The sequence below is a fragment of the Syngnathus typhle genome, linkage group LG12 (genome assembly GCF_033458585.1).
Source record: "Syngnathus typhle isolate RoL2023-S1 ecotype Sweden linkage group LG12, RoL_Styp_1.0, whole genome shotgun sequence".
Taxonomy (NCBI): domain Eukaryota; kingdom Metazoa; phylum Chordata; class Actinopteri; order Syngnathiformes; family Syngnathidae; genus Syngnathus; species Syngnathus typhle.
Genome location: NC_083749.1, coordinates 8,215,825 through 8,243,701, shown reverse-complemented (window position 1 = coordinate 8,243,701; position 27,877 = coordinate 8,215,825). Strand labels below are relative to the sequence as shown.

Below are 27,877 nucleotides of genomic sequence, written 5' to 3'. Positions count from 1 at the left end.
GAGTCACGTGGGTGGGGCCGAGCAGCAGCAGCACCGGAGCAAGCGCCCGTTCGGCGGCCGTCACCTGTTTTGAGCGGAGCTAGTGTGTGCACCACATCGTGATTTCTGCGTTCAATAGCCTCTCTGGTGGCCTTCCGTCAGTCACCATGATGGCCCCGCTGGCCGCGCGCCTGACGCTGGTCCACCTGTCTGTCGTCGTATGGATGATTTACAGCTGCGCAGCCGGTGAGTACATAAAAGAAAACGTCCAACTTTGCGATCGTTGTACTCTTTATTATAACTTTGGAAGGAGGCATAAAGTTCGGATTGCAGTGTGGATCCGCTGCTGGGTTTAAAATTGGACCGACTCAGGAAGCTGGGTGAATGTACTATGGGATGTTTGGGCATTTTTGGAGTTTTGTATAAAAATGGATTGTTCTGCGCCAAACAGTTCGGTCTGATTTGCAACCCAAATATGGTCCAATTTTTGACCCAAATGGAGTTGTTTTAAGATTGGCTGTTCTTGACGTCACATAAATGTTCTTGACGTCACATAAATGTTCTTGTGCACGTAAACCTTGTGGGTCAACGTTTTTCCTTGAGTCATGTGAGTGCAAACTGATTATTTTATGTTATACCTTTTTAACAAGCTAACATTGATTGCGAGACAAATTGGGACATGGTATCCAGTGTATACAGAGTATCACTTCTCTTGAAAGGCAGACGCCCTATTTTTTTCCTCACATGCACTGTCGTGAAAATAAGCAAATAGTACATTTTGTACTTAATAGTAATGAAGATGTCCGTTCTACATTAAAGTCGTACATCATTGTGAGGATAAGTATAAGTGATCAAATCTCTCTTTACCACCAAACAATGTTTTATATCTAATAGGACGTGCAATATTGATCCAACTTAAACACTTACAGAAAAGAATATCATATGATCCACTTTGATTTTCACCTCGCACTTTTTTTGTCCATCCCTCCAAACAAAATCCACTTTTTTTTTTTTTTTTTTTTGTATACGCACACGTATAGCGATGTGCACATAGCGAGACCACTATTGGCTTTAATATTCGCAACCGCACATTGAGTTTGTCTCATTCCAATAAAAAAACAAAGGAAAAATACTTTGAAACGTGTGTCAAGGGGGTGAAGAGCAGAAGATAGTCACGGACATTGTTCTGTACCAATGTTAGAACAAGAGGCGTGACTTGTCAACACGTCTTCCTTATTGCAAATGTATCTTTTGGCAATGGATGAAAGGAAAAGAAAAAGTTGGATGTGGAATTTATTGACCTGTAGCGCCATCGTGTGGACAGAACTTGAGTAAAAAAAAAAACTTTCTCCGAGTGGCAGAACGACAGAAGTGGACTGAATCTCCTCCGTTCAGTTCTTGAAATTATTCAGCATATTGAAACTGGTTATCCTCTGAAAAAATGTGCCTTGTTGATTTTTTTGTATTATTTCAGGATAATTCCCCTCAATTCCCAAGTCCTTTGGAAGTCTTGTCAATTGTCGATTGTCAGTTATGCAGGTGACACAGTTAGGTGGCGTGCATTCTTGCTTGTTCGCTGAATTTCTGGTTTTCACCAAGAGTTGAAAAATGACCATGGCAACTTTGATGGTTCATCAGGTGTAACCCGTCATAAGCCATGTGACACAGACCGCGGATGGAAATCTCACGGCTCCAAATGCTACAAGAAGATGGACACAACCAACGGTTGGCTGGGAGCTCGTCACGACTGCCTCTGGGAGGCCGGCGACCTGGTCTCCATCACTTCCGAGGAGGAGGAAAAGTTTGTGAAGGAGCAAATGGGTGACAAGCCGTTCTGGATCGGACTCTCCAATCGGGTGAGACGGAAGCGCAAGCGGCTGTTGTATGGATGGGTCAAACGTTTTGAACTTGAAAAATTGCCCTTAAATCTCTGTTGGCGCTCAGTACTGTCACTCAGAACTGGGTATTTGAATATAGATTCGTCACGGGCATCAATTCTAAGGCTGCCAATGTCATGACTATGCCGTATTGAGGTGTCAAATTCCATTTGTTTTAGTTCCTACGTTACCTGAGAGCTCTGTCTCTGGGCAGTGGTTCCAATTAAGCCTTCCATTTAAGCTGTCATTTGTGATTCCACGCCTCGCCCCACCCACGCCAGATTTGGGATTACAACTCAAAAAGATTTGAACCTGAATAAAAAAGATCCATCCCATTCTGAAAAAACAAGAGTTGAACCTGAAAATATTTCCAAATATTAAACTATAAAACATGCAACTGGAAAAAAGATCTCAAATCATGAAAATAAATTGCGGTGAAACCTGAAAATAAATAGTTTATTCCAAAATATTACCAAGGCGAAATCAAAAACACTTTTTTGTTTTACTATATTGTTTTATTTTTCTAGTTTTAAGATCAGCTCGTTTCTTTTCAGATTTAAGTTTTATTTTTTTCAAGTACATATGAGTTTTGTTTTCTCAAGTACAAAACGTTTGACCGCAATCTAAAAGAGATATTTAACATCAAATCCTTTCGATGAAGCATACTGTTGGCGAGCTTTTGGTACGCCATTGACAACGGGATTGGTTTCGGCAGGTCTGCAACAAGGACGGTTGTCAGGATTTCCGAGCGGGAGAAAAGAGACTGAACTGGTCCGACACTGGTGTGACGCCGACCTACACCAACTGGGACTCGCGTCAAGATGGAAGGTAAGAAGATCACCTCTTTGCATCCTGTGTCAGGTGGGATGCACGTTATCTGAGGACGTGAACGAGGGAAAAAAACACCAAATCGGCCCGTTTGTCTGATGTGTGTCTCGGTTTTCACGCCTTTTCCCAACAGCTCCAATGATGAATCCTGCGCGTACGTCAACCAAGGTGTGCACACAGGCAGTCAGCCTGGAAAGTGGAGACATGGCTCGTGCGGATCCTCATTGGCGTACATGTGCGAGCGGTCGCCCGACGGTAAGTCCACACGTCCGTTGCGATGTTGACGCTGAAAGGAGAAAAGTGCAACCACGCCGTCTTTCTGCAGACTGCCCGGACGGATGGCCGTGTTCCTACAAAGACTTGGGTTACACTTACAGTCGAGTGGAGAGTGAGTGGCAGCGACGCTCCTTTTGACACCAGCGCCCTCTCGTGGTTTTCTAATTCGTTTCTTTTGGCTTTCAGCTTCCTACTGCGACTCTGGCGAGTTCTTTTACAAGGACTCTTGTTACCATTTTGAGGGGAGGCAAGTTATTTGGCAAGAGGCTGAAGATTTGTGCAAGGAAGAGGGAGGTCTCTTGGCCAGCGTCCACTCAAAGGTTGACGGACAGTTTTTGGCTGGTGAGCACCAAGACAAATTGACCATGCCAGCAATCGTCCTGCTATTTTTCACCACAAGTGTTTGTTCTGCTTTCCTCAAGCTCACCAGCGAATAGCATGGTATTCTTGGCTGGGACTCAAGAAGAACAATGGCAAATTTGAGTGGCGCGACGGATCATCTACAGTAAGTGACAATGTGTGCAAGGGAGGTCTAAAAAGTGGTCACTTTTCCCCAATGAAGCTGTCATGTTCGAAGGCAAGAGTTAAAAAGTGTCATTTTAGTAGAATAGAGTTGATTGAAATAGAAGGAAAAATCTGACAAGGATGGTCTTCCTGTCAAATAGATTTGACTTTGACTTGTATTGACTCATGTTACAAGTGAAAAAATTCTTAGATTTCTGAGGATGACCATTGTAATTTACAAGGAAAAAACGATGACGTGATTTGTAGAATCAAAGTGCACGATTCATTTTACGGGGAGACATTTTTTATTGAAAAGTTTCAATCAGAAAGTTGGAAGGGGGTTGGAACATCGCAACAATTCTTATTGTGAGAAAGAGCTTGTGAAAATAAAATTGAGCGATTTGAATCAATGAAGTGACTTTGAAGAAATGTGGTGGGAAGCCATCCGAGCAACCACAACACCAAACACGCTCGAGTCATGTCCACTGTCGTCCGCAGGATGATGTCCCGTGGGCTGACCCTAAATATTCAGGTGACTGCACAAAATTGAATAATGCTGGAGAAGTTGAGCTTGACGCATGTACTTACAGTCGTCCATCCATCTGTCAAAAAGGTGAGAAAGTCACAACCTCTCATTTGCCCTTTGTCTTCTCATTGCTCTCTCATATTTGACCCCTCTCGCATCCTTGCAGGCAAGGCCAGAGATTCTCTAACGAGTCAGGAGTCAGGATCAGGTGGGTGTCCCAACCTGCAGCCCACATGCAGAATTTTGCTTGCTCTCAAGTGACTCGAGTCTCGTTTGCAGGCAAGAGTGCAAATTGCGGCTGGTGGCGGGAGAACCCCGCCAACGAGGTCGATTGATTAATTGTATTACTGAATAAAAGTAACTCGTTACCGGGTAAAGCGTTACGGTTAAAAACAACACACAACACAATACATGGACGTTTTTGCCTTAAACCTCAATCAATATTAAAATACATTTTGATATGGCCACTTGAAAATTCTTCAGCGGTCCTGTTGTGACTACTGATGGAAGTGCGTCAGTCAGCATGTATAAAACACTGGCTCTGATTGGCTACAGGCCATGACGCAGCCTTAGCCAATTGCTTACTGACTTAGTTAACCTGAAAACTCTCACTTGCCTCAAGCTCTCCCACACGGCCTGCAGATGAAGGTGGCGCTAAAGTCCCCACACAGTGATAAACAGTGATAAAATCGCCTTGCTTTTTTTGGGGGGCGACCCCCCAAAAAAAACATGACATGATAAATGCCGCCCATGTTGACTGCGCACTGAATTTCCTTTGTTCTTTGACATGTGCAACAGTGCTTGAAATTATTCAGCATCTTGAAACTGGTTGATAAATATCTTGTGAAAAAAATTGCCTTGTTTATCTCTTGGGACAGTATTCTTTCAGACTAATAGCCCTAAATGCCCACCTAAGTCTTGTCAGTTGGGGATTGTCAGCAATACAGGTAACTTAATCTGTCAAAAACTGATATAAGTCCCAAAAGTCCCAATGATCGTCGTCACACACACATCTGGGTGCGGTGAAACTTCGTCCTCGGCATTTAACCCATCCCCGTGTGATTTGGATCCATCCCCTGGGGGAAGGGGAGCAGTGAGCAGCAGCGGTGCCGCGCTCGGGAATCATTTGGTGATCTGATAAAGGCGGCAATGCACTTCATGCCTGTTTGCTGAATTTCTGGTTTTCACCAAAGGTTGAAAAATGACCAAGGCAACTTTGCTGTGTCATCAGGATCGACCGATCATGAGGCGGGAACATGTGACACAGTCAACGGATGGAGTCCTCACGGCTCAAACTGTTACAAGAAAATGAGCACAACCAACGGTTGGCTGGGGGCTCGCCACGACTGCCTCTGGGAGGGCGGCGACCTTGTCTCCATCACTTCAGAGGATGAGGAGAAGTTTGTGAAGGAGCAAATGGGCGACAAGGCGTTCTGGATCGGAGTCTCCAATCTGGTGAGGCGGAAGCGCAAGTGGGCTTCCTACCGGTACTCGATTGACAACCAGTATTGTTTTTGGCAGGTCTGCGACAAGGACTGGTGTCGCTTTTTTGAAGCGGGAGAAAAGAGGCTGACTTGGTCCGACACCGGTGTGACCCCGACTTACGCTAACTGGGCCTCAAGCCAAGGCGGAAGGTAGGAGAACACCTCTTTGCGTCCTGTGTCAAGCGAGATGCACGGGGAGATTTTGGAACCCCTTTCCAAATATGGGTAAATTTCTTTGATGAGGTTTAAAAGAGCTTTTGTTTTCTTTTTATCGGGAAAGAGGAAAATAAACTCCAAATTGGCACGTTTGTCAGATGTGTGTCTCTCGACTTTTCCCAACAGCCCCAATGATGAATCCTGCGCGTACGTCAACCAAGGTGTGCACATATACAGTCAGCCTGGAAAGTGGAGACATGGCTCGTGCGGATCCTCATTGGCGTACATGTGCAAGCGGTCGCCCGGCGGTAAGTCCACACGTCTGTTGCGATGTTGACGCTGAAAGGAGAAAAGCGCAACCGCGCCATCTTTCTGCAGACTGCCCGGAGGGATGGCCGTGTTCCTACAAAGACTTCGGTCACACTTACAGTCGAGTGGAGAGTGAGTGGCAGCAACGCTCCTTTTGACACCAGCGCCCTCTCGTGGTTTTCTAATTCGTTTCTTTTGGCTTTCAGCTTCCTACTGCAACTCTGGCGAGTTCCTGTACAAGGACTCTTGTTACCATTTTGAGGGGAGGAATGGAACTTGGCAAGCGGCTGAAGATTTCTGCAAGAAAGAGAGAGGTCTCTTGGCCAGCGTCCACTCAAAGGTTGACGGACAGTTTTTGGCTGGTGAGCACCACGACAAATTGACCATGCCAGCAATCGTCCCGCAATTTTTCATCACAAGTGTTTGTTCTGCTTTCCTCAAGATCACCAGCGAATAGCATGGTATTCTTGGCTGGGACTCAAGAAGAACAATGGCAAATTTGAGTGGCGCGACGGATCATCTACAGTAAGTGACAATGTGTGCAAGGGAGGTCTAAAAAGTTGTCACTTTGCCCTAATGAAGCTGTTACGTTATAAGGATAAAGTTGAAAAGTGTCCTTTCAGCAGAACAAAGTTGATTGAATCTGCAAAAATCGGACAAAAATGGTCTCCCCGTCTAGATTATATAGATTACAAACTGAAAGTTGGAAGAGCAACAATTTTTATTGTGAGATAGACCTTGTGAAGATTAATTTGAGCGATTTGAATCAATGAAGTGACTTTGAAGGAATGTAGTGGGAAGCCATCCAAGCAACTGCAACACCAAACACGCTCGAGTCATGTCCACTGTCGTCCACAGGATGATATCCCGTGGTATCATGAGAAATTTTTAGGTGTCTGCACAAAATTGAGTCGTGTTGGAGAAGTTGTGATCGACAGTTGTACTCGTGGCACTCGTCCATCCATCTGTCAAAAAGGTCATGAAGTCACAACCTCTCATTTGCCCTTTGTCTTCTCCTTGCTCTCTCATATTTGACCCCTCTCGCATCCTTGCAGGCAAGGCCAGAGCTTCTCTTCCGCCTCTTCCGGCGTCTGCATCAGCATCAGGTGGGCGTCCCAACCGGCAGCCCGCATGCAGAATCTTGTTTGCCCTCAAGTGACTCGAGTCTCGTTTGCAGACAAGAGTGCAAAGTGCGGCTTGTGGTGGGAGAACCCCGCCAACGACTTCTGCTACATGATCAACGCCATGCCCACCAAGACCTGGAAGGAGGCGCGAGACGAGTGCGCCCGCCGCAGAGGCAACCTGCTCGCCATCACCGACTTACAGGAACTCAACTTCATACACGGTAGGTCGTCCTCAGTCTGCTTCGCTTTTTGGCGCAGCTGAAATACTTAATGAAATAATCCATCGAGAGACCACCGACTCACGTCAACATTTTGGCGAGTTTCTGTCATTCCAAAGGATAGACCAAAAATAAGCTTGTGACCCCCGCCAACAAGGACCCAACCCAGACGTCACCATCACTTCGTTTTAGTTAAGCGTTTTGGACTCGCATCTGTAAGATGCTTCAACCTTCTGTTCTGTATTTACCTTTGACCCAAAGGGCTTCCGGCAAGCGGTTCCTCTTTGTGGTTGGACGCCAGCGACACCAATGTTGAAGTCGGCAGCAAGCAGTCTGACGAATCCTCACCGAGTTCCGTCCTTTTGGCCGCAAGTGGGTCTAAAACCTGGCCGATGTATGAAGGAACGAAGGAGCGCTGAGCATCTGTGGTCTCCTTCAAGGTGACCCTGGTGACCCCCCCGGCCGACGCTGCAACTCCTTACTCCATGGCAAGGGCAGCATGGAAGTTGTCGATTGTGATAAGAAGAGCGGCTACGTCTGCAGGAGAAGAGGTAAGACGAGATGCCCGGTACGTTCTCCCCAACTTGCGTTATAAGCCGAGAGGACCAAAGTGGCAATTGTAAAGTTTTTGGTCTGATGTGAGTGGTGATGCAGGTGACGCAATTGGCTGAAACTGAATGAATAATTTTAGCGAAGAAGACAAAAAACAGTGCGTTATTACATCAGCGTAATCCCAAAATGTTCCCTCAGGCATTCAGACATGTGAAATGACCAAAGGGTGGCGCGGCTTCGGCTCCAACTGCTACAGGAAGATGAAGACCACCAACGGTTGGCTGGGGGCCCGTTACGACTGCGTCTGGGAGGGCGGCGACCTGGTCTCCATCACCTCGGAGGACGAGCAAAAGTTCGTGATGGAGCAAATGGGCGACAAGCCGTTCTGGATCGGACTTTCCAACCTGGTGAGACGGAAGCGCAAGTGGGCGTTCTACTGGTACTTGAGTGACAACCAGTATTGTTTTTGGCAGGACTGCGCCGAGGTCTGGTGTCAGTTTTTTAAAGCGGGAGAAAAGAGGCTGACTTGGTCCGACACTGCTCTGACGCCGACCTACGCTAAGTGGACCTCGAGTCAAGACGGAAGGTAGGAAGGTCACCTTTTTGCGTCCTGTGCCGGGCAAGATGCACGGGGAGATTTTGGAACCCCTTTTTTAAAATGTGTGAGCACGCCATGAAGGACCTTTGTTTACTTTTGATCAGAAAATAGAGAAAAGAACTTTGCCCGTTTGTTGGATGTTTGTCTCGTTTTTCACGCCTTTTCCCGACAGCTCCGACGATGAATCTTGCACGTACGTCAACCAAGGTGTGCACGTAGACAGTCAGCCTGGAAAATGGAGACATGGCTCGTGCGGATCCTCCTTAATGTACATGTGCGAGCGGCCGCTCGACGGTAAGTCTGCATGTCCGTTGATGTTGACGCTCAAAGGAGAAAAAGAATGCAATCAGGTCGTCCCCCTGCAGCCTGCCCGGACGGACGGCTGTGTTCCTACAAAGACTATGGAAACGGCTACAATCGAGTGGAGAGTGAGTGGCAGCGACGCTTTTTTTCACATCTGCACTGTCTTGTGAATTTGAAATCCATGTGTCTTGGTGGCTTCAGCTTCCTACTGCGACACTGGCGAATTCCTGTACAGGGACTCTTGCTATCACTTTGAGGGGTTGGAGCGAACTTGGGAGGCAGCCGAGAAGTTCTGCGAAGAATGGCACGGTGGTCACCTGGCCAGCGTCCAGTCACTGGTTGATGGCCAATTCTTGGCTGGTGAGCTTCAAGACAAACTGCCGATGCCAGCTATCGTCCCCTAGCGCTTCACAAAGTCTGACACCATGCTCTTCTTGTGCTAAATGTCCTCGCTTCGTTGATATCCTCAAGCTAACGCGCCATATGCAGGAGGAGTGCAATCTTGGGTGGGACTCAAGAACAACAAGGACAACTTTGAGTGGAGCGACGCAACATCTACGGTAGGTGAAACGCTTAGAGCAGTCGACAAAAGCTGTCATTTGCTCAGAATGAAGGTGTCATATCGGAAGCCACATTTTACAGAACAATGTAAGTTAGACTTTGGCAAGAATGGTCAGCGTGTTACAAAAGAGATAAACATTGAAGGTGTTAATCAGCTGAAGCATTAACAAGGACAAAGTTATGAAATGAGGAGAGAATGAAAGTGAATGAAGTGAAAAATCAAAGTGCATAATTTCAGAGGTTAAGGTTAGACATTTCTGAGAATAAAATGACTGGAAAAGTTCGAGTATGAAACTCAAGTTGTGATTTAACTGGAAGAAAATTGTAAAATGAATTCAAGTCATACTGTAGGAAAGGGTTGAGAAAATATTGATCAGTGGGAGGAAAAAAGGACTCATCATTTTGGAGGAAATGCGGTGGGAAGCAAGCCCAAACGCACCAAAGTCACTTCTGGCGTGTCGTCGGCAGGGCAACATTCTGTGGGTGCCAAACGGGCCGAAAGGGCGTGGTGGCTGCTCTGCCTTGTCGCCGACTGGTCAACTTGAGGATTGGCCCTGCACCGAAAGTCGGCCATTCATCTGTAAAAAAGGTCCGAAAATGACGACCAATCACTTTGCCCTCTCATAATAATAATAGTAGAATGCACTTTACATTTTAAGGTAAATCTAAGAGTGCTCATGACTTCTTTCTTTTCCTTTCTTGCAGCCAAGGTCCAAGAGTTTCTTCTTCCTCCGCCGGCAGGTGGGCGTCCCTCCCGGCAGCCGACATGTGGTCTGCTGTCGCCGATTTGCCCTCAAGTGACTCGACTCTCGCTTGCAGGGTGGAGTGCAAAGTGCGGCTGGTGGGTGGACCGATCCTCCTCCTCCGACTTCTGCTACCTGATCCAGCACAAGCCCACCAAGACGTGGCAGAAGGCGCGAGACGACTGCCTCCGCCGAGGAGGCGACCTGCTCAGCATTGCCGACTCAAATGAACAGGCATTCGCACAAGGTAGGTTGTCCGTCCGTCAGGTTGTCGTCAGGGCTGTTGAATTCCCCCAACATGGGCGGAGCTCCAGACCTCACATGCATGCATTTGGTTTCCTCGGACAACCGCTAATATACTTGAATACACGATACTGCGTGGCCACCAATGAGCAGTCGGCGAGCCATCAGCGAGCAGAGCGCCAACAGGAATGTTTCAAACTCTTGTTGCATATTTTACCATTTACCTCCAAAGGTCTGTACAGTTCTCTGTCGAGCGCTCCCTCTCTGTGGTTGGGGGTCAACAACAAGAAAGACGACAGCGAGTGGACTGACGGATCCCCGCTCGGTTACATGCTCATGGACAGAGGTGTGTCCAAAACCCAACCGATGTTTGCCTGCGATGTTGCGGTGAAACGGAGCCGAGCATCTGTCATCTCCTTCCAGATGACCCCGGTGACCTCTCTGGTGCATCCTGTCTTTCCTTACTCACAAGCAACGGCCGCTGGAAGTTTGACGATTGCAGGAAGAGAAGGGGCTACATCTGCAAGAAAAGAGGTAAGACGTGGCGACGCTCAGTGGATTCTCACAACGTGCTGACTCGAGTCTTTGGCTTTTGTCTTCCAGGAATCCCGGCAAAGCCTCAGCAGCCTCTTCCTGGTAAGTCTCTGCACGGTGACTTCAAACGATGCAAAACAAAAATGGCATGACGATGCTTGTCTTCATTTTTACTTTACTTTCATAGCGTAAAGAATTCAGGCTGTAAGCTAATGAGGGATAACCCTCATTGTTTGCCAATGTCCTGAGTTGAATGCACTTTTTCATCGGGGTGGCCGAGGGGGGCCCTGCATCAGCTGGGGTGGCCATATGACAACCAGGGATGTGGGGGTTGATGGTCAAGTGTACAATCCTAATAATTTACTAAATGGAATTGTTTTATTTGACAAAATATAATTGTACAAGATAAAATGTGCAAGCCATCACCTGAATTCTTTAGAAAACACTCGCATGCTCGAGAAGGCTCCTTTGCTCTGGAGCGACTCTGCGTGTGTGTGGGTGGAGGTGAGGGGCACAGAGCAGAGGCGCACCTATCAGTGCAGCGCCTCTGTTAATGATCACACGTAAAGAGACAGCTGTTAAATAAATACATAAAATATCAATTCGAAATAACTTTTCTCCTGTCGCTTGGGAAGTCCTTTTGGTGCAGCGCCCCATACGCTGCATATAGTGCATTTTCCTCACTGAGATTTTGCCAAAAGCAAAAACAAATGGGAGCATAATTTCAGCCAGTTTATTTCAATGTTTTTTTTTTCCTCTTAAATGTTGACTAGCTAGCCTATTGCGCTGATGGAATAGTGATGCGTTACAAATGTACAACTGGGCATGAGATCTTTCTTGTGTAACTACCTGAAAAAAAAAAAACCCAGTGAGCTCTAATTGTTCTGTAGCTGTGTTAAAAAAGACGTCTTCCTTTGCATAGATTGCAAACGTATATTTTGGTGATAAATGAAAATAAAAAAAGTTGAACGTGGACTCCTGACCTGTAGCGCCATCCTGTGGGCTGCACATGAATAAAAAACAACCCACATTTTTCTCTGTCCGAGGGGCAGAATGACAGAAGTGGACTGAATTTCCTCCGTTATTTGACACGTGCAGCAGTCCTTGAAATCATTCAGCATCTTGAAACTGGTTAATGAGCGTCTCGTCAAAAAATGTGCCTTGTTGATTTTTTTTGTAATAGCCCTAAATGCCCAAGTCCTTTATAAGTCTTGTCAATGGTGGATTGTCAGTCATGCAGGTGACGCAATTTGGCTGAATTAGATGGCTTGCATTCTTGCTTGTTTGCTGAATTTCTGGTTGTCAACAAAGGTTGAAAAATGACCATGGGAACTTTGATGTTTCATCAGCTTTAACCCATCATGAGCCAACATGTGACACAGTCAACGGATGGAGTCCTCACGGCTCAAACTGTTACAAGGAGATGGAGACCCCCAACGGTTGGCTGGGGGCTCGTCACGACTGCCTCTGGGAGGGCGGGGACCTTGTCTCCATCACCTCTGAAGACGAGGAAATGTTTGTGATGGAGCAAATGGGCAACAAACCGTTCTGGATCGGACTCTCCAATCTGGTAAGTGCAGGCTGCTGTTGGCTCGCTACTGGTCGTTGAGATGGAACGGCAAGCAAGTGGCTGTTGGCTCACTATTGGTACGCCATTGACAATGAGTTTGGACTCTGCAGAACTGCAACGAGACCTGGTGTCAGTTTTTTAAAGCGGGCGAAAAAAGCGTGACTTGGTCCTACACCAGTGTGACGCCGACCTACGCCAACTGGGACCCGCGTCAAGACCAGAGGTAAGAAGATCACCTGTGTCAGAGGGGATACACGTTGATATTTTCGAATTGCTGTCCAAAATATGCGCACGTGACGAGGTTATGTCTCGCTTTTTCCGACTTTTGCCAACAGCTTCAACGATGAATCCTGCCCATACGTCAACCAAGGTGTGCACGGAGACAGTCAGTCTGGAAAGTGGAGGCGTGGCTCGTGCGGATCCTCATTGGTGTACATGTGCGAGCGGTCGTCCGACGGTAAGTCCGCACGTTTTGACGTGATGTTTGAAAGGAGAAAAGTACAACCATGTCATCTTTCCGTAGACTGCCCAGATGGATGGCCGTGTTCCTACAAAGACTTAGGTTACAGTTACAGTCGAGTGGAGAGTGAGTGGCAGCGACGCTTCTTCTGACACCCGCAGCCCCTCGTTGTCGTTTTCTAATTAGTTTCTTTTTTCGTTTTACACCTACTCCGTCTCGTTGTGGTTTTCTAATGAGTTTATTTTGGGTTTCAGCTTCCTTCTGTGACTCTAACGAGTTCCTGTACAAGGACTCTTGTTATCACTTTGAGGGGACCCCTAAAACTTGGCAAGCGGCGGAAGATTTCTGCAAGGAAGAGGGAGGTCTCTTGGCCAGCGTCCGCTCACCGGTTGACAGACGATTTTTGGCTGGTGAGCGTCAAGACAAACTGACCAATCGTCGCGCCATGTTTCACAACATCGTCACAAGTGCTTGTTCTGCTTTCCTAAAGCTCACGTGCAAGAAGGATCTCAACCTTGGCTGGGACTCAAGAAAACCACAGCACTCAAATTTGAGTGGCTTGACGGATCATCTACAGTAAGTGACACGTTTGCAACGGAGGTGTAAAAAATTGAAACTTATGAAGATGTTGGAAAGCAAAACATTAAAAAGTGTCATTTTAGTAGACCACAGTTGATTCAAAAGAGAGGAGAAATCTGACAAGAATGGTCTTCCTGTCAATTGGTTTGAATTTGTTACAAGAGGTGGAAAATGTCCTTTAGTTTGATGATGGCTTAGAATAGAGTTATATAAGAGGAAAAAAAAACAATAAGACTTCACCATTCATTTTACAGGGAAACATTTTTCAGAATAAAAATAAACAGTTTAGGAATTGGAAAGCTTCAATCTGAAACTCAGGTTGGAATTGGTTCCGGAAATGATGAGAATGGTGAGAAGAAAAACAGATTTGAATCAGTGAGGTGACTTTGAAGGAAATTTCGCATGAAGCCATCAGAGCAATTACAACACCAAACACGCTGTATCCTCCGCAGGACAACGTCACAAAGAACCCTACTCAAAATTCAGATGACTGCGCAAAGTTGAATGAGACTGGAGAAATTCAGCTTGAGGGTTGTACTGGCCTTCATCCATCCATCTGTCAAAAAGGTCAGAAAGTCAGGACCTCTCCTTTGCCATTTGTCTTCTCGTTGCTCTCTCATATTTGATCCCTCTCGCATGCTTGCAGGCAAGGCCAGAGCTTCTCTTCCGCTACTTCCGGCGTCGGCATCAGCGTCAGGTGGGGGTCCCAGCCTGCAGCCCACATGCAGAATCTTGTTTGCCCTCAAGTGACTCGAGTCTCGCTTGCAGGCAAGAGTGCAAAGTGCGGCTGGTGGCGGGAGAACCCCGCCAACGACTTCTGCTACCTGATCAACGCCATGCCCACCAAGACCTGGAAGGAGGCGCGAGACGAGTGCGCCCGCCTCAGAGGCAACCTGCTCGCCATCACCGACTCGAACGAACACACCTTCGTACGAGGTAGGCCGTCCACAGTCTGCTGCGCTTTTTGGTGCGTCTGAAGTGCTTGATGAAATAATCCATGCGGAAGAAAGTTCAATCGAGAGACCACCGACTCGCGTCAACATTTTGCCGAGTTTCTGTCATTCCAAAGAAAAGACCAAAAATAAGCTTGTGACCCCCACCAACTAGGACCCAACCCCGACGTCACCCGCACTTTGTTTCAGTTAAGCGTTTTGCACTCGCATCTGTAAGGTGCTTCAACCTTCTGTTCTGTATTTACCTTTGACCCAAAGGGCTTCTGCCAAGCGGTTCCTCTTTGTGGTTGGACGCCAGCGACATCATTGTTGAAGTTGGCAGCGAGCAGTCTGACGAATCCTCACCGAGTTCCTTCCTTTTGGGCGCAAGTGGGTCTAAAACCTGGCCGATGTATGGAGGAAGGAAGGAGCGCTGAGCATCTGTGGTCTCTTTCAAGGTAACCCTGGTGACCCCTCCGGCCGACGCTGCAACTCCATACTCAGTGGCAAGGGCGGCGTGGAAGTTGGCGATTGCGAGAAGAAGCGCGGCTACGTCTGCAAGAGAAGAGGTAAGACGAGATGCTCGGCCGATTCTCCCCAATGTGTGTCAACAGACACATTTTTTGTCGTACGTGAGTGTTGATGCAGATGACGCATTTGTCTGAAACTGAGTGCGTAATCCCCAAATGTGTCCTCAGTCGTTCAGACATGTGAAAGGACCAAAGGGTGGCGCCGCTTTGGCTCCAACTGCTACAAGAAGATGGAGACCACCAACGGTTGGCTGGGGGCTCGTTACGACTGCGTCTGGGAGGGCGGCGACCTGGTCTCCATCATCTCCAAGGACGAGCAAAGCTTCGTGAAGGAGCAAATGGGCGACAAGCCGTTCTGGATCGGACGTTCCAATCTGGTGAGACGAAAGCGGTAAAATACGTTGACTCTCCGCTGGTACTTAACTGTCACCTGCGATTGTTTTCGGCAGAAATGTGACGTGGCCTGGTGTCGGTTTTTTGAAGCAGGAGAAAAAAGACTGTCTTTGTCAGACACCGGTGTGACGCCGACTTACGCCAACTGGGACTCGCGTCAAGATAGCAGGTAAGAAGGTCACCTCTTTGCGTCCTTTTGTTGTCAGGCGGAACACACAGCGAGATTATGGATCCCATCTGCAAATTTTGAGAGAGCACTCGTATTGATGTGAAAGGAGGAAAAGCCTCCTAATTGGCACGTTTGTCGGATGTGTGTCTCCTTTTTCCCGACTTTTCTCAACAGCCCCAACGATGAATCCTGCGCGTATGTCAACCAAGGTGTGCACGTAGACAGTCAGCCTGGAAAGTGGAGACATGGCTCGTGCGGATCCTCATTGCCGTACATGTGCGAGCGGCCGCTCGACGGTAAGTCCGCACGCCCGTTGCGATGTTGACGCTCAAAGGAGAAGAAAATGCAATCGTGTTGTCCTCCTGCAGCCTGCCCAGACGGACGACTCTGTTCCTACAAAGACTATGGAATTGGCCGCAATCGAGTGGAGAGTGAGTGGCAGCGACGCATTTTTCCACACCTGCACTGTCTTGTTGTGGATTTGTAATCCATGTGTCTTGGTGGCTTCAGCTTCCTACTGCAACCCTGGCGACTTCCTGTATAAGGACTCTTGCTATCACTTTGAGGGGATGAAGCGAACTTGGGAGGCAGCCGAGAGGTTCTGCAAAGAATGGAACGGTCACCTGGCCAGCGTCCACTCACTGGTTGATAGCCAATTCTTGACTGGTGAGCGTCAAGACCAACTGCCGATACCAGCAATCGTCCCCGACCGCTTCACAATGTCTGACACGGTGCTCTTCTTGTGCTAAATTTTCTCGCTTCTTTGATATCCCCAAGCTCACGCACCATATGCAGGAGGAGTGCAATCTTGGGTGGGACTCAAGAAGAACAAGGACAACTTTGAGTGGAGCGACGCAACACCTACGGTAAGTGAAACGTTTAGAGCAGTCTACAAAAGTTATATCGAATGGCAAAAGTTCCAAGTGAGGACAAATGTTACGAGAAGAGATAAACAACATTGAATGTGTAAATCATCTAGACCTTTACCAAGGACAAAGTTGTGGAACTATGTGTGTTGTATTGTAATTTACAAATGTAATGCAGGTGGGGTGAATCAATGACCCCAGATGAAATAAGTTTACAAAATGTATTAAAACCAAAAAAGAATAACAGAACAAACAAAAAAGGACAGTAGGCAGCGGTATATGTGAACAACTGTAAAAAGTGTGTCACTAAACAATTAAAACTATGTTCTAATCCAACTCCCAAATTCCACATACCTGACGGGTTGTACACCCACACCCAGTCACTCACACACCACGCCTCGACCACCAATCGACCCTGTCAAATGAAAACACATTTACCACAAATAATCATACCACAATACTGAAACACTAAAACAACAATTACCAGATTAGGACTCTTTGCTCCACACACCGTACTGCGTGGGCCCAGCGATCTTTCTCGCCATCCACACAAAACTGGCACCTCGCCGCAACGTGGGACTTCCTATTAATACCCTGTCCCAGAGTGCCCCCGCCGTGGTTCAACTTGACACACAAGAAAACCAAATAAAATGAAAAAAAAAATCAGTGATGATCAAAGTGCAAAATTTCACGGGTCAAAGTTAGATATTTCGGAGAATAAAATGAGTCTGAAACGCAAGTTGTGATTTAACTGGAAGACAGTTGTAAATTGATATAAAAGTCATTCAAAACTGGATGAATGGATATAATGTGAGAAAAGGATGGAGAAAATATTGATTAGTGGGAGGAAAAAAGGACCCAAATGTAGCGGGAAGCAAGACCAAACGCGCCAAAGTCATGTTTGGCGTGTCGTCCGCAGGGCAACATTGCATGGGTGCTAAACCGGCCGACAGGACTTGGTGATTGCTGTGCGCTGTCGCCAACTGGACAAATTGAAGACTGGCCCTGCACCAATAATCGGCCATTCATTTGTAAAAAAGGTACGAAAAGGAAGACCACTCACTTTGCACTTCCATGTGCTCCCTCTATCTAAGCGTTCTAATGAGTTCTCTCTTTTCCTTGCAGCCAAGGTCCAAGAGATTGTTCTTCCTCCGCCGGCAGGTGGGCGTCCCACCCAGCAGTCGACATGTGGTCTCTTGTCACCGCTTTGCCCTCAAGTGACTCGAGTCTCGCTTGCAGGCTGGAGTGCAAAGTGCGGCTGGTGGCCGGACCGATTCTCCTCCGACTTCTGCTATTTGATTCAACACAGGCCCACCAAGACCTGGAAGGAGGCCCGAGACGACTGCCTCCGCCGCGGAGGCGATCTGCTCAGCATCACCAACTCACATGAACAGGCCTTCATACAAAGTAGGCTGTCCGTCTGTCAGGTTCCAGGTTATCGTCAGGGCTGTTGAATTGCCCCAACATGGGTGGAGCTCCAGACGTCACCTGCATTTGTTTCCTCGGACAACCCTTAACAATTAGTCATTCAAATCACGTGCATGTTCATCGATACTACCAATGAGCAGTTGGTGTATCTTTGCTCCTCTCCCGCAAGAAGCCGGCAGTGAGCAAAGCACCAACAGGATTGTTTCAAACGCTTATTGCACATTTACCACATATCTCCAAAGGTCTGTACACCTTTCTGCCGAGCTCTCCCTCTCTGTGGTTGGGCGTCAACAACAACATCACGAAAGACGGCAGCGAGTGGACTGACGGATCCCCGTTTGGTTACGTGCTCATGGACGGAGGTGGGTCAAACACCCAATCGACGTTTGTCTGAAATGTTGCGGAGGAACGGAGCCGAGCATCTGTCGTCTCCTTCCAGATGATCCCGGTGACCTCTCTGGTGCATCCTGTCTTTCCTTACTCACAAGCAACGGTCGCTGGAAGTTTGACGATTGCAGGAAGAAAAGGGGCTACATCTGCAAGAAAAGAGGTAAGACGTGACGACGCTCAGTGGATTCTCACAACATGCTGTCTCGTGTCTTTGGCTTTTGTCTTGCAGGAAACTCCCCAAAACCTTCGAAGCCTCATGACGGTAAGTCGTCTTAAACAGTGGCTTCAAACATTCCTAGGCAAAAATGACCTGACAATGCTTTTTCAGGCTTTAAGGAGATACTTGTCTGCGACAACCATTCTGCTGACCTCGTATGTGAGGATGAGGGTCAGAAGCAAGGCCGCATCAGCATCCAGTCCGCCTTTTACGGTCGGCGGAGTGACAATGTTTGCTTGGTGGACAGCGACTCATACGACGACGGTAAGACCTGAAAACCCACCATTTTGATGCTGCCAATTAAGGCATTTATCCGCCTACCTCTGAAGGCTCATTCAGCGTGTTTTGCTTGGTCTCCTGAAAGTCTCCAAAGAACTTTGGCATGCGACAAAACGTAATGAAAATGAACCAATGCTTAAAAATTGTTCAGATGCCAAAATTAGTCTGTATGCAGAAACGCTCATCGGGCAGAAACATACTAGTTTGGTTCGACTTTGTCTTAGTGAACTCATTCAGGTGCATCAATGCTCCTCAGGGCCACTCAGACTCACCGGTGTGTTGTAACTTGCAGAGTACTGCGGAGTGGAAGGCATCCTCCCTCGCTACAGGAAAATGTGCAACGGTCACCAAAAATGCCACATTGAGCTTTTGGAGGACGATTCCTGCCCTGCCACATCCAAATATCTGGAGATGGTCTATAGCTGTGAGCACAAAGGTGGGCTTCACGTTTTGTGATCTTCTGCTCTGCAATCTAAAAACCAATACAAGGAGTTCCACAAGCGGATAGAAGGGGCCGATTTCTTTTCCAAATGAAAATGACTTTTGGCTGTCCTCAGTATGTCTTGACAGTCTGGGCATTGCGGACGGGAGCCTCGCAGACTCTTTCTTCAAAGCCTCCTCCTCAATGGAAGACGCCACCCCAGAAAAAGCCCGCCTCAACGGGGAGTCCTGCTGGAAGCCGTCAAAAGCTCGTACGCAGATAATTGACAGCTTGTCACTGTGGTCTCCTGAGCGTTCTAATGTCTGGTCCCCTCCAGCCGTCGGCAGCTGGATCCAGGTGAACCTCGGTTACAAGAGAAAGGTGACGGCGATCGTGACCCAGGGGTGTGATAGCGACAATACTCGCTCCTGGGACATCCAACTTGAGATGAAGGTGAGCGTTGATAGGAGGAAGTGGACCAAACACCCAAACGGGAAGGTGAGCACAGGGGTAATCAGATCGACCGCAACCTCATCCTCCAATCTTGTCACCACAAACAAGGAAACATTCTATTTCTAGTTCATCGGTGGTGGGACTCATCTGCTTGAGACGCCCGCGTTCGCTCAGTACGTCCGCATTCTGCCGCTGGAGAATCGTCCAGAATTTGGCCTCCGCTTAGACATCTTGGGATGCGCACATGACGGTGAGCAACACAATCTACTGCTTTGCTTGCCGAAAACAACAAGCCCAAAACAATGAAAAATGATCCCGCCTTATGTCCGACAGATGCGATGACCTGTGCCAGACAGTTCAACAGCCTCCACTTGACCGATTCGATGACGTGAGTCACGCCTGACACAATGATTCATGACGATGACTGCCTGTCGTCAATTTCACAACGTGTGCGTGACTTCTGCAGGTTCTACTGTCCACCTGGGTGTGCCAAAGACAAACACTTTGTCTTTGGAACATTGGTCTACTCAAAGGTACGTGATTACCTCACCCACCCGTCAAGTTCTTGTCTGTGACTGCAACTTTGTGTAAATGCAGGACTCGCACATCTGCGCCGCCGCCATTCACGCTGGAGTCATTCAGAATGACATTGGAGGAGATTGTATTGTGATGCGAGCTCCCAAACAGCAAGTCTACACGGGCTCCGCTGGGAACGGGATCATCTCCAGACAGTGAGTGGCCAACTTTCACAGAAAAGTCCCATGAAGAGCCACCAGCTAATTACCGCTTTCCTATCTGCAGTTTGGACGGCCCACTGGGTATGTCTTATACGTTTGCAGATGGGGGTGAGTTCAAAAACCATTTCTTTATGTCACGCCAACTGTCATGACCACTAAAACTCACACGGGGTCTCGCCTGCAGAGCCCAGATGCTCGGCACCTGACTGGGAGGAGTTTGCGGGATTCTGCTACAAACCTTTTGACGACGAAAGGAACTGGGCTGATGCTCAACAAGTCTGCCGTGGTTTTGATGCCGAAATGGTGTCCATCCGCACCGAGGTCGAGCAGGCGTGGGTGAAAAATGCCTCCAACTTTGGTGCGCATCCCAAACATTAACAGTCTCCGTAGAATAACTCGATGGATGCAATACCTGAGAACTGGATGAGAGCTCTGTTCCCATCCATCCTCTGCAGAAACCAGCGACATGTGGACCGGACTGAACGACCTGGCGCTTCCCGGCATGTTCGTGTGGTCGGACCGCCACAAGGTGACCTTCACCCACTGGGTCGCAGGAGAACCCAACCAGCGAGTTGGCCTCGGCAAGCACTGCGTGGCTCTGTTACGGCAGGTGGGTGCCCAAAAGAGCATTTGGAAGAATACCTTTGCGTTCCACTGAAACTGATGGTTTTCTTTCAGACTGGAAAATGGAAGCTAATGTCTTGCGCCCAAGTCAACAGCTTCATGTGCAAGATGCCCAAAATGCACTTTCCAATTACCTCATCGAAGCCACAGGTAGCACAGTAGAGTCCACCTGCCAACAGCAGGATGCCCGTGGAGAAAATCTACAACGGTGCGCCCCAAGGAAGTCATCGAAGAAGAAGAAGAGCAACTTTTAATACCCTCCCTACTCTGCTCAGTAACTATGAATAGTATCAAAATTGCAATCAGAACACCTCTGCATAAGTTTGTAATTCATACAGTAGCTGCATTTAGCTTCGCTATAATTACCCAACTAGATGTCGTGTCCAAATGAAATGTGAACAAGCATGCTATGTTCACTAACACTCGACTCTGCTTGGTCTACTTTGTCTTTCTTTATTTTTTTTTTGCGCGCTTAACAACTTTGACTGCCTTTTCGTAAAGAATTGTACAGAAATCCCAGTGCTTTCAAAGAGCCCAATTGTAAGAACGTGACAGGCTAGAATAGTCTTGGAGCTGGAATGAAAGTCCAAAGTTGGTTACTGGTATTGTTCTTTGTTTTGTTTTATATTCATGTCGTGTTGTGTTGTCTTGTCGTAATCGGCCTTAGAAAAGGGTGCCCAGACTCGACAGCCTATTGTTTTATTCTGGTTAAAAAAAAATATATATATATATATATATATATATATATATATTATGATTACAAATAATGAATTGTGAATCAACAGTGAGCTATGTTACTGCCAATGATGTCTGCAATTGTAGACAGTATTTCACTGGACGGGTAATTCAGTATTTTCCATTAGTACTGCAAGTACAAGTCACTGTATATATCATATAAATTTAAAGCCAGCATTTTTGATAACTGATGGCAGTTTTTTACTCGATCGCTGGTGTCAGAAAAATTGTGTTTTTCACTTTTGTTGTTTCTACAGTATGTTACTACATCTACAATTCACTGTATACAATTCATGTATTATTGCATTTTTGATTACTGATTGTAGAAGTGATTTACTCAATCACTGCTGTCAGAAAAATTTTGGCTTTCACTGCCGTTTGATTTTCATTAATTTCAAAATAAAAGAAACTGATTACGATTCGGGGGGTTTTTTTTCTACATTTTTTGACTGATTCAAACCATGCCAACTAAACTGTTAGCTTTACCCCGACCACAAACTCTTGCTAAATTTAAAAACAAAAGGCAAATATTTTAAATGATCTCTCAATGAATTGGGTTGAATTAAATTTGGTTGAATTAAACACTTGTGCCCCTGTCTGGGACTGTTTAACAAATCAGATGGAATAGGTAGTATTTGAAAATAGACCTACATATTTGAAACACTCTCAACATCAGAGGCTGTTTGACAAAACAAATACTCAACAAGCACCTATTCATACAACTTGGAAACACTTTTATTCCTGTGGCCTCTCGGAAAAAGAAAAAACAAATCATAAAATTGGAGACATCAAGGGCTGGTTGCAGGGTTGTGAAAAACGGACACTTGACCAAATGCGGTGGAGGGTTTTGTCATTATACCGTTCAGAATGGGGCCCAACCGATGATCATTCTGCCGACTAAATCGGCCTTATATACTAGCTCTTTTCAGAATATTCCACATCAGCTCAAATCAGGATGAATATTCTTTTCGTCTACAGAGATACAAGCTAGTGTGCTTACACTGTTTGTCCACTAAGTAGAGCTGTGATTTCATCTAACCCTCAATTCTTCTTGCCATTATGTCCAGTTGTGCCCCAAGTGTGGTGAATGAGTGTTTCCTGGGGACCAAAGGAAGGATGGGTTTCATCTGGTTTCGCCCCCGAGTTCCACCAGAGGCACACCTGTACATGTTATCTTATATGGGCTGGAAGTGGGCAAAGGTACCGGGTTCCACATCGTCTCCATCTTGGATTTGTGGGCATTTCGAACTGGGTAAATGGGAAGTGGGTGCAATAAGGGGAGTGTCTGAGCGAGGTGGGCATGGGAATTGCCTGGCCTACACACCAGGCACCTTTTTCCAATCAGCAGCTACTTGAGGGCAGTTTCAGCAATGTGCTGGTGCAGAATGTTTGCATCGCTCTTTTCCATGTGCATTGTAGTTTTTGAGCTCACTTCTCTCATGTACTAAGTGATGACTTTTGTATGCTCTGTGCGCTTATGGATTTTGTTTTTTCTTCTTCTTCTTCTTGCCACCGTAAGTACGTACATGTGACTCTTTTGAATTGTTTGTCTTGTGGTAACCCCTTACGTTATCCTTTTGTCGTTTTGTCTAACCTTCTGCACATCATCGCCTTTTGTTATTTTTCAAAAAAAAAAATCATGCACCCTTGTTTAAACAAGGGATTTCCAAATTGGATCAAGTCTTCAGTCACCTGGCATTGCCGTTGTCCGAGCATGTGACTGCACCTGAGCCACCAAAATCAGTGGAGCCCTGAATGGGCAAACACAAATGGGGTCTAAATGGATTGCATATAATTTGTCCTGTGGGAGCGCACACAAGGACTATTCAGATCCCTAGTTCAAGCCCATATAGTCAAATACACACGGGGTGCCTCGGTGGGTCAGACATAAATGCCAGTTCGGAACCCACCTAAGACCTAGTTGGAAACCCATACTAGATCATGTGGGCTAACACAGGTGTGCCCCTGGTGGAATCCAGGCGGTAAAGTTTTATAGTTGTTCTATTTGTACAATAACATATGTCCCATTTGCCGCGTAAGTCTAAGACGAGAGGTATTTCTAAACATATTCATAAATTGATTACATTTTATTTTAGTTAAATACGTGAATGCTTTGATTTTCCAGAGGTATTTCTGAACTCGTATATAAATTGATTCACATCCGGCGTAGCATTGCCGCATTTTCAGAAATGTTCAAAAATACTGACATTCTTAAGCAATGGCTCAAATATTGAGTATTTCCTTTTTGAAAATGTACACCCACATTTACATCACTGCTTTTATTTTTTCACTTTCATCATGACCTCACTTTTTAAGACATGTTGTTCACCGCCTCAATCTGCTTTTCAGAATTGATATGCTGTGAAAGATAAGGACCAAGGCTAATTAAGATTCGATCTCTCAGTAGGTTGGAATGTATTCACCTCTGGCTTATATCAAGAGGTAACATAAGGTGTCTGCCCATTACCTCCTGAGATATAATCTGGGGTTTACAATCATAGACTGACTCATTAAATAATGAAGCTTCTTGAGTGAACAATTCTACCAGTAAACAGAAAAAAAGCAGTGAGATTATACGTAGACAGCATACCAGATTTCAATGGATACAAGAGAGTAACTTGGCAACCATTGTGCTTGTGTGTCGTCTTAGAAATGTTTCAGGGCCCTTACCTAGAATATTAACAGCCTCCTGGATGTTGTTACTTGTCAATGTAGGAAACTTATCATTGTGAGAAGTATCCCAAAAAAGTGGACAAGAACAGTGAGTTCTGATAAGGTATATTTGATGAAATGTTTGAGTTTGATTTACTGCAGGTTATTTTAGTGAAAGAATACTGAATACAATTGAACTCCATGTTTATAGAGTGACTGTCTGCATGCAACCATGTTTTAATAAGAAACAAATGTCAAGTTGCAGTACTTTATCATTTGATTTGTTTGATGTTTTCCTGTTATACCGGGACATTATAGCATATACTGCAGATTCTTTTGTTCAGGCAAGGTTTGTCTGAATAAAAGAATCTGCAGTATATAATTACAAAGACATGATGAATCTCATCGAAATAACAGGACATTATAGTCATATTATTTTCATTTTCAGAAATACGCATATCTATATTTTCTGTAAATATTTTATTGGATAAACAATTCCCATTAAGCTCACATATCACGTTTATAAATTCTTCCGTTTTAAGTTTTACTCATTCCGTTGTGGTTTATATAAAGTGGAACGGTGATGCTTTTGTCTGTATTCCTTGTTTTGATAGCATTACACGTCCCTCTTTCATACTTGTTCTGAGGTGCGGTTCAGAGCAAGCTGTTTTGGTGTGGTCTTTTAAAATCCAAATGAGATACTTTGCACCCCACTCCCTCGAGGCCACAAGATGTGCACCTAACTTTTTGGTCAAACATATTTGCAGTCTTTTAGCAAGTTAGCATTTACTTGCACCGCAAACTTTTTGATTGATTAAAAGATGTCAACGGCAGAAGACTCTACCATAACACGTAACAAAATAAACTCCCTCACGATATTTATGAACACGTCTTGTAAACAAGCACTGCAGTCAAGTTAACCAGCAAGCTAGCGAGAAGCCAACGAATGGATTTAACACACTGTGTTCACCAACAATACCTTCGATGCAGTTCTTCTGAAACAACTACCGTAATTTTCGGACTATAAGTCGCGTTTTTTTTTCATAGTTTGGGTGGGGGGGGCGACTTATACTCAGGAGCGACTTATATACATATATATGGTTTTTTTTTAATTTTTTGGGCATTTTATGGCTGGTGCGACTTATACCAGGGCTCGAAGCTTATTTTTTGCCCAAGTTGCCCTCGGGCAAGTTGGAGAAAATTTTACTTGCCCGAAACAAAATTTTACTTGCCCGAATTTTTTTGGAGTGGATTTTTACTTGCCCGACACATTTTTGCAATAAAAAAGACAACACTATAAGTTTTGCCTTCATATGCCTTCGTATCCGCCAACCGGAAACAAGCTCTGCTGGTGCGCAGGCGCAGAAGAGCCAGGGACGAGTGAGGGAGCATGCATTTAATTACGAAGCGCTTTGCCGTTTTCAATGTATTGCAGACTTACACGAGAAACTAACCGCTCCCTAGAAAACAAAATGTCGGACCAGAAGCGGCAGAAGTTGCGAGAAATTATGCACAAAATCGTCTTTTTACAGCTTGAAAACATGGTATTATGGCAGGGCAAGTTCGGGCAAGTGAGGAAAAATTTCTACTTGCCCCTCTGCCATCGCTACTTGCCCCGGGCAATCGGGCAATCGTTAGTTTCGAGCCCTGTATACTCCGGTGCGACTTATAGTCCGAAAATTACGGTACTCAAAATACACCCACAAGTGAAAACAGAGCGCACAGCTCTAAAATCAGCAGAAAGACTGACGCTAATGCTATGAAAACGAGTGCATCATAGATACGCACTAATAACAAAGTGAAACACAGTTCATTATTTTTGTGTCATCTCAATGACAAAGTCTTTCGGCGAATCCTTCTCTATACTGACAAAACATTTCTGAAGATTCAAGAATTTTTATTCGCCATGTTTAGGCGTGCCAAACATGGAATTTGACTTCGGTACATCACAGCCTCTGTTCAACATTTAGGTGACTAACAACACTCAAGACGTGTGAAAAATGACAAATATTCTCAAACATCCCCTGATCGTAAACTCCCAGGAGGGCAAGGAAAAATTCAAAACTCCAACTAGGGGAAATGAGAAACCTTGAGAAGAGACCACAGATGGGAGGATCCCTCTTCCAGGTTGACCACGTTGCAATGGATGCAGAGAGGACACATAGTACAAATAGTGTAGACCAGGGGTGTCAAACTCATTTTTTTCACGGGCTGCATTGCAGTCTTAGCTTCTTTCGGAGCTAAAAATAAATACAAAATAATAGTAATAAAGATATTTACTGTTTACTCTTGTGCTCATGCTCATTTCAAATATGTACTTTTTTTGTGTATGTTGTTTTTACTTAAGTAGAGGAGTGTACTTCGATTCCCGGATTTTCTTAAACAAATACTTCTATGTGTGCACAGAGTGTGACTTACTTTATTATCAGAGCTGAGCAGTGGAAACTGTTTTTAGTTCTTGAGGAACTCCTCTAACATGTTGCTTTTCTCGTTTTATCAGATCAAAATATTGACTGTCACGTGTAAACAGAGGAGGAGGTGGGGGTGCCAGTAGGTTTCCTGCGAACTTTCTTTGTTGGTCTTGCGCAACAGTGCAAGGCACTCCTCGTCTTTTCTGTGTCAAGGATCAATATGTGTTTTTGGCATACATGGTGATGATGATGTGGCGGGCTGTATCTGGCCCACGGGCCTTGGGTTTGATACTTATGCGTTTAGAGTCTAAACGCATAGGTATTTGTCTCAACTTTAGACCAATGATAAACTGGAGGCTAATAAATTATTAAAAGCCTATAACTACGTCTTGAATTACGTGTTAAAGAAATTGGACGAACCATTGTGGGCGTTGAAACATACATCTAACGTTGCTAATGACAAAGTTAAAGTAATTGTAGTCACAGCTAAGTCTTGCCCAAATCATTGAGACTTTAACTTTATCATTGTCTGATTGAAACTGATTTCATGTTAATCTTACCTTGATGAAGTGTGCACTGCAAACCCGTGTTGTAGATGACACTTTCATACTCAATTATTCCATTGATTATTCCATTAATTAATGGAATAATCAATCAAGTGTACGGATCCCCCTGATTGCTGTTTATTAAACAAATATTTTTGTTTATTTGGTCATATTTAGTGGATGAAAAACAACAACTAAACAACAGCTAAGCAATAGCACGCAAGAAAAATGGATGTTTTTTTTCAAAAAGCAGATGAATGCAAATGTTTTACTATGATGAAACTCAAATCCGTCTGGTCTCATGAAGTACGAGAGAAATAAGAACATTAATTAGTTCTGGACCTTCTTTAGTTAAAATGTCATTAAAATATTGGGTATGTTAGTGTGATAATTGATTTGTTGTCAATTAATCCATTAATGTTGACACCTCAATCCAATCCTTCTGCCTAATCGCGTTCAACCACAGCAGGCTGGGATGCGATAGATTTTTCTTTTCTTTTTCTTTTTTTTGCTTCTACGGTTTTGGCAACCAAAAACACAAGACGACTTTTTTTTTCTCTACCTAAAAGTCCTTACTCCCGGCTTCCTTTCCTTTGCCTCAAGGTAACACCGTGACGCAATCGCGACGTCGGGGTAAAGGTGAAGTGAAGCGAGTTTGTCCCTCCCATAAA

The 27,877-nt window shown here is 45.6% G+C and overlaps 1 protein-coding gene across 1 annotated transcript; it reads left to right on the top strand.

The window, feature by feature from the left end:
• The first annotated feature begins 27 nt into the window (after positions 1-27).
• On the top strand, positions 28-22,017 carry LOC133163745 (lymphocyte antigen 75-like). Its single transcript, XM_061293960.1, has 67 exons — positions 28-225; positions 1,618-1,835; positions 2,572-2,684; positions 2,818-2,939; positions 3,010-3,072; positions 3,147-3,302; positions 3,383-3,465; positions 3,963-4,077; positions 4,157-4,198; positions 5,222-5,445; positions 5,512-5,624; positions 5,817-5,938; positions 6,009-6,071; positions 6,146-6,301; positions 6,382-6,464; positions 6,798-6,915; positions 6,995-7,045; positions 7,117-7,284; positions 7,543-7,653; positions 7,722-7,832; positions 8,032-8,240; positions 8,307-8,419; positions 8,604-8,725; positions 8,797-8,859; positions 8,936-9,094; positions 9,206-9,294; positions 9,764-9,884; positions 10,001-10,036; positions 10,115-10,285; positions 10,514-10,627; positions 10,705-10,815; positions 10,885-10,917; positions 12,165-12,385; positions 12,496-12,608; positions 12,721-12,842; positions 12,909-12,971; positions 13,100-13,255; positions 13,336-13,421; positions 13,877-13,991; positions 14,071-14,121; positions 14,193-14,360; positions 14,636-14,746; positions 14,815-14,925; positions 15,055-15,263; positions 15,336-15,448; positions 15,623-15,744; positions 15,817-15,879; positions 15,959-16,114; positions 16,226-16,314; positions 17,234-17,354; positions 17,440-17,475; positions 17,554-17,721; positions 17,985-18,104; positions 18,182-18,292; positions 18,362-18,394; positions 18,461-18,613; positions 18,921-19,064; positions 19,186-19,320; positions 19,387-19,547; positions 19,629-19,752; positions 19,836-19,890; positions 19,969-20,035; positions 20,100-20,233; positions 20,304-20,347; positions 20,424-20,597; positions 20,695-20,849; positions 20,918-22,017. Exons 1-67 carry the CDS (start codon positions 147-149, stop codon positions 21,023-21,025), a joined length of 7,764 nt encoding a protein of 2,587 aa, XP_061149944.1. The 5' UTR covers positions 28-146; the 3' UTR covers positions 21,026-22,017.
• Positions 22,018-27,877: the final 5,860 nt, after the last annotated feature.

What these genes read in the sequence shown, in the direction of transcription:
- LOC133163745 (XM_061293960.1), top strand. Translation starts at nt 147, where the DNA reads ATGATGGCCCCGCTGGCCGCGCGCCTGACGCTGGTCCACCTGTCTGTC. An exon ending in GATTTACAGCTGCGCAGCCG is followed by an intron (nt 226 to 1,617) that starts GTGAGTACATAA and finishes ATGGTTCATCAG; the next exon opens with GTGTAACCCGTCATAAGCCA. An exon ending in TGGCCGCAATCGAGTGGAGA is followed by an intron (nt 15,880 to 15,958) that starts GTGAGTGGCAGC and finishes TGGTGGCTTCAG; the next exon opens with CTTCCTACTGCAACCCTGGC.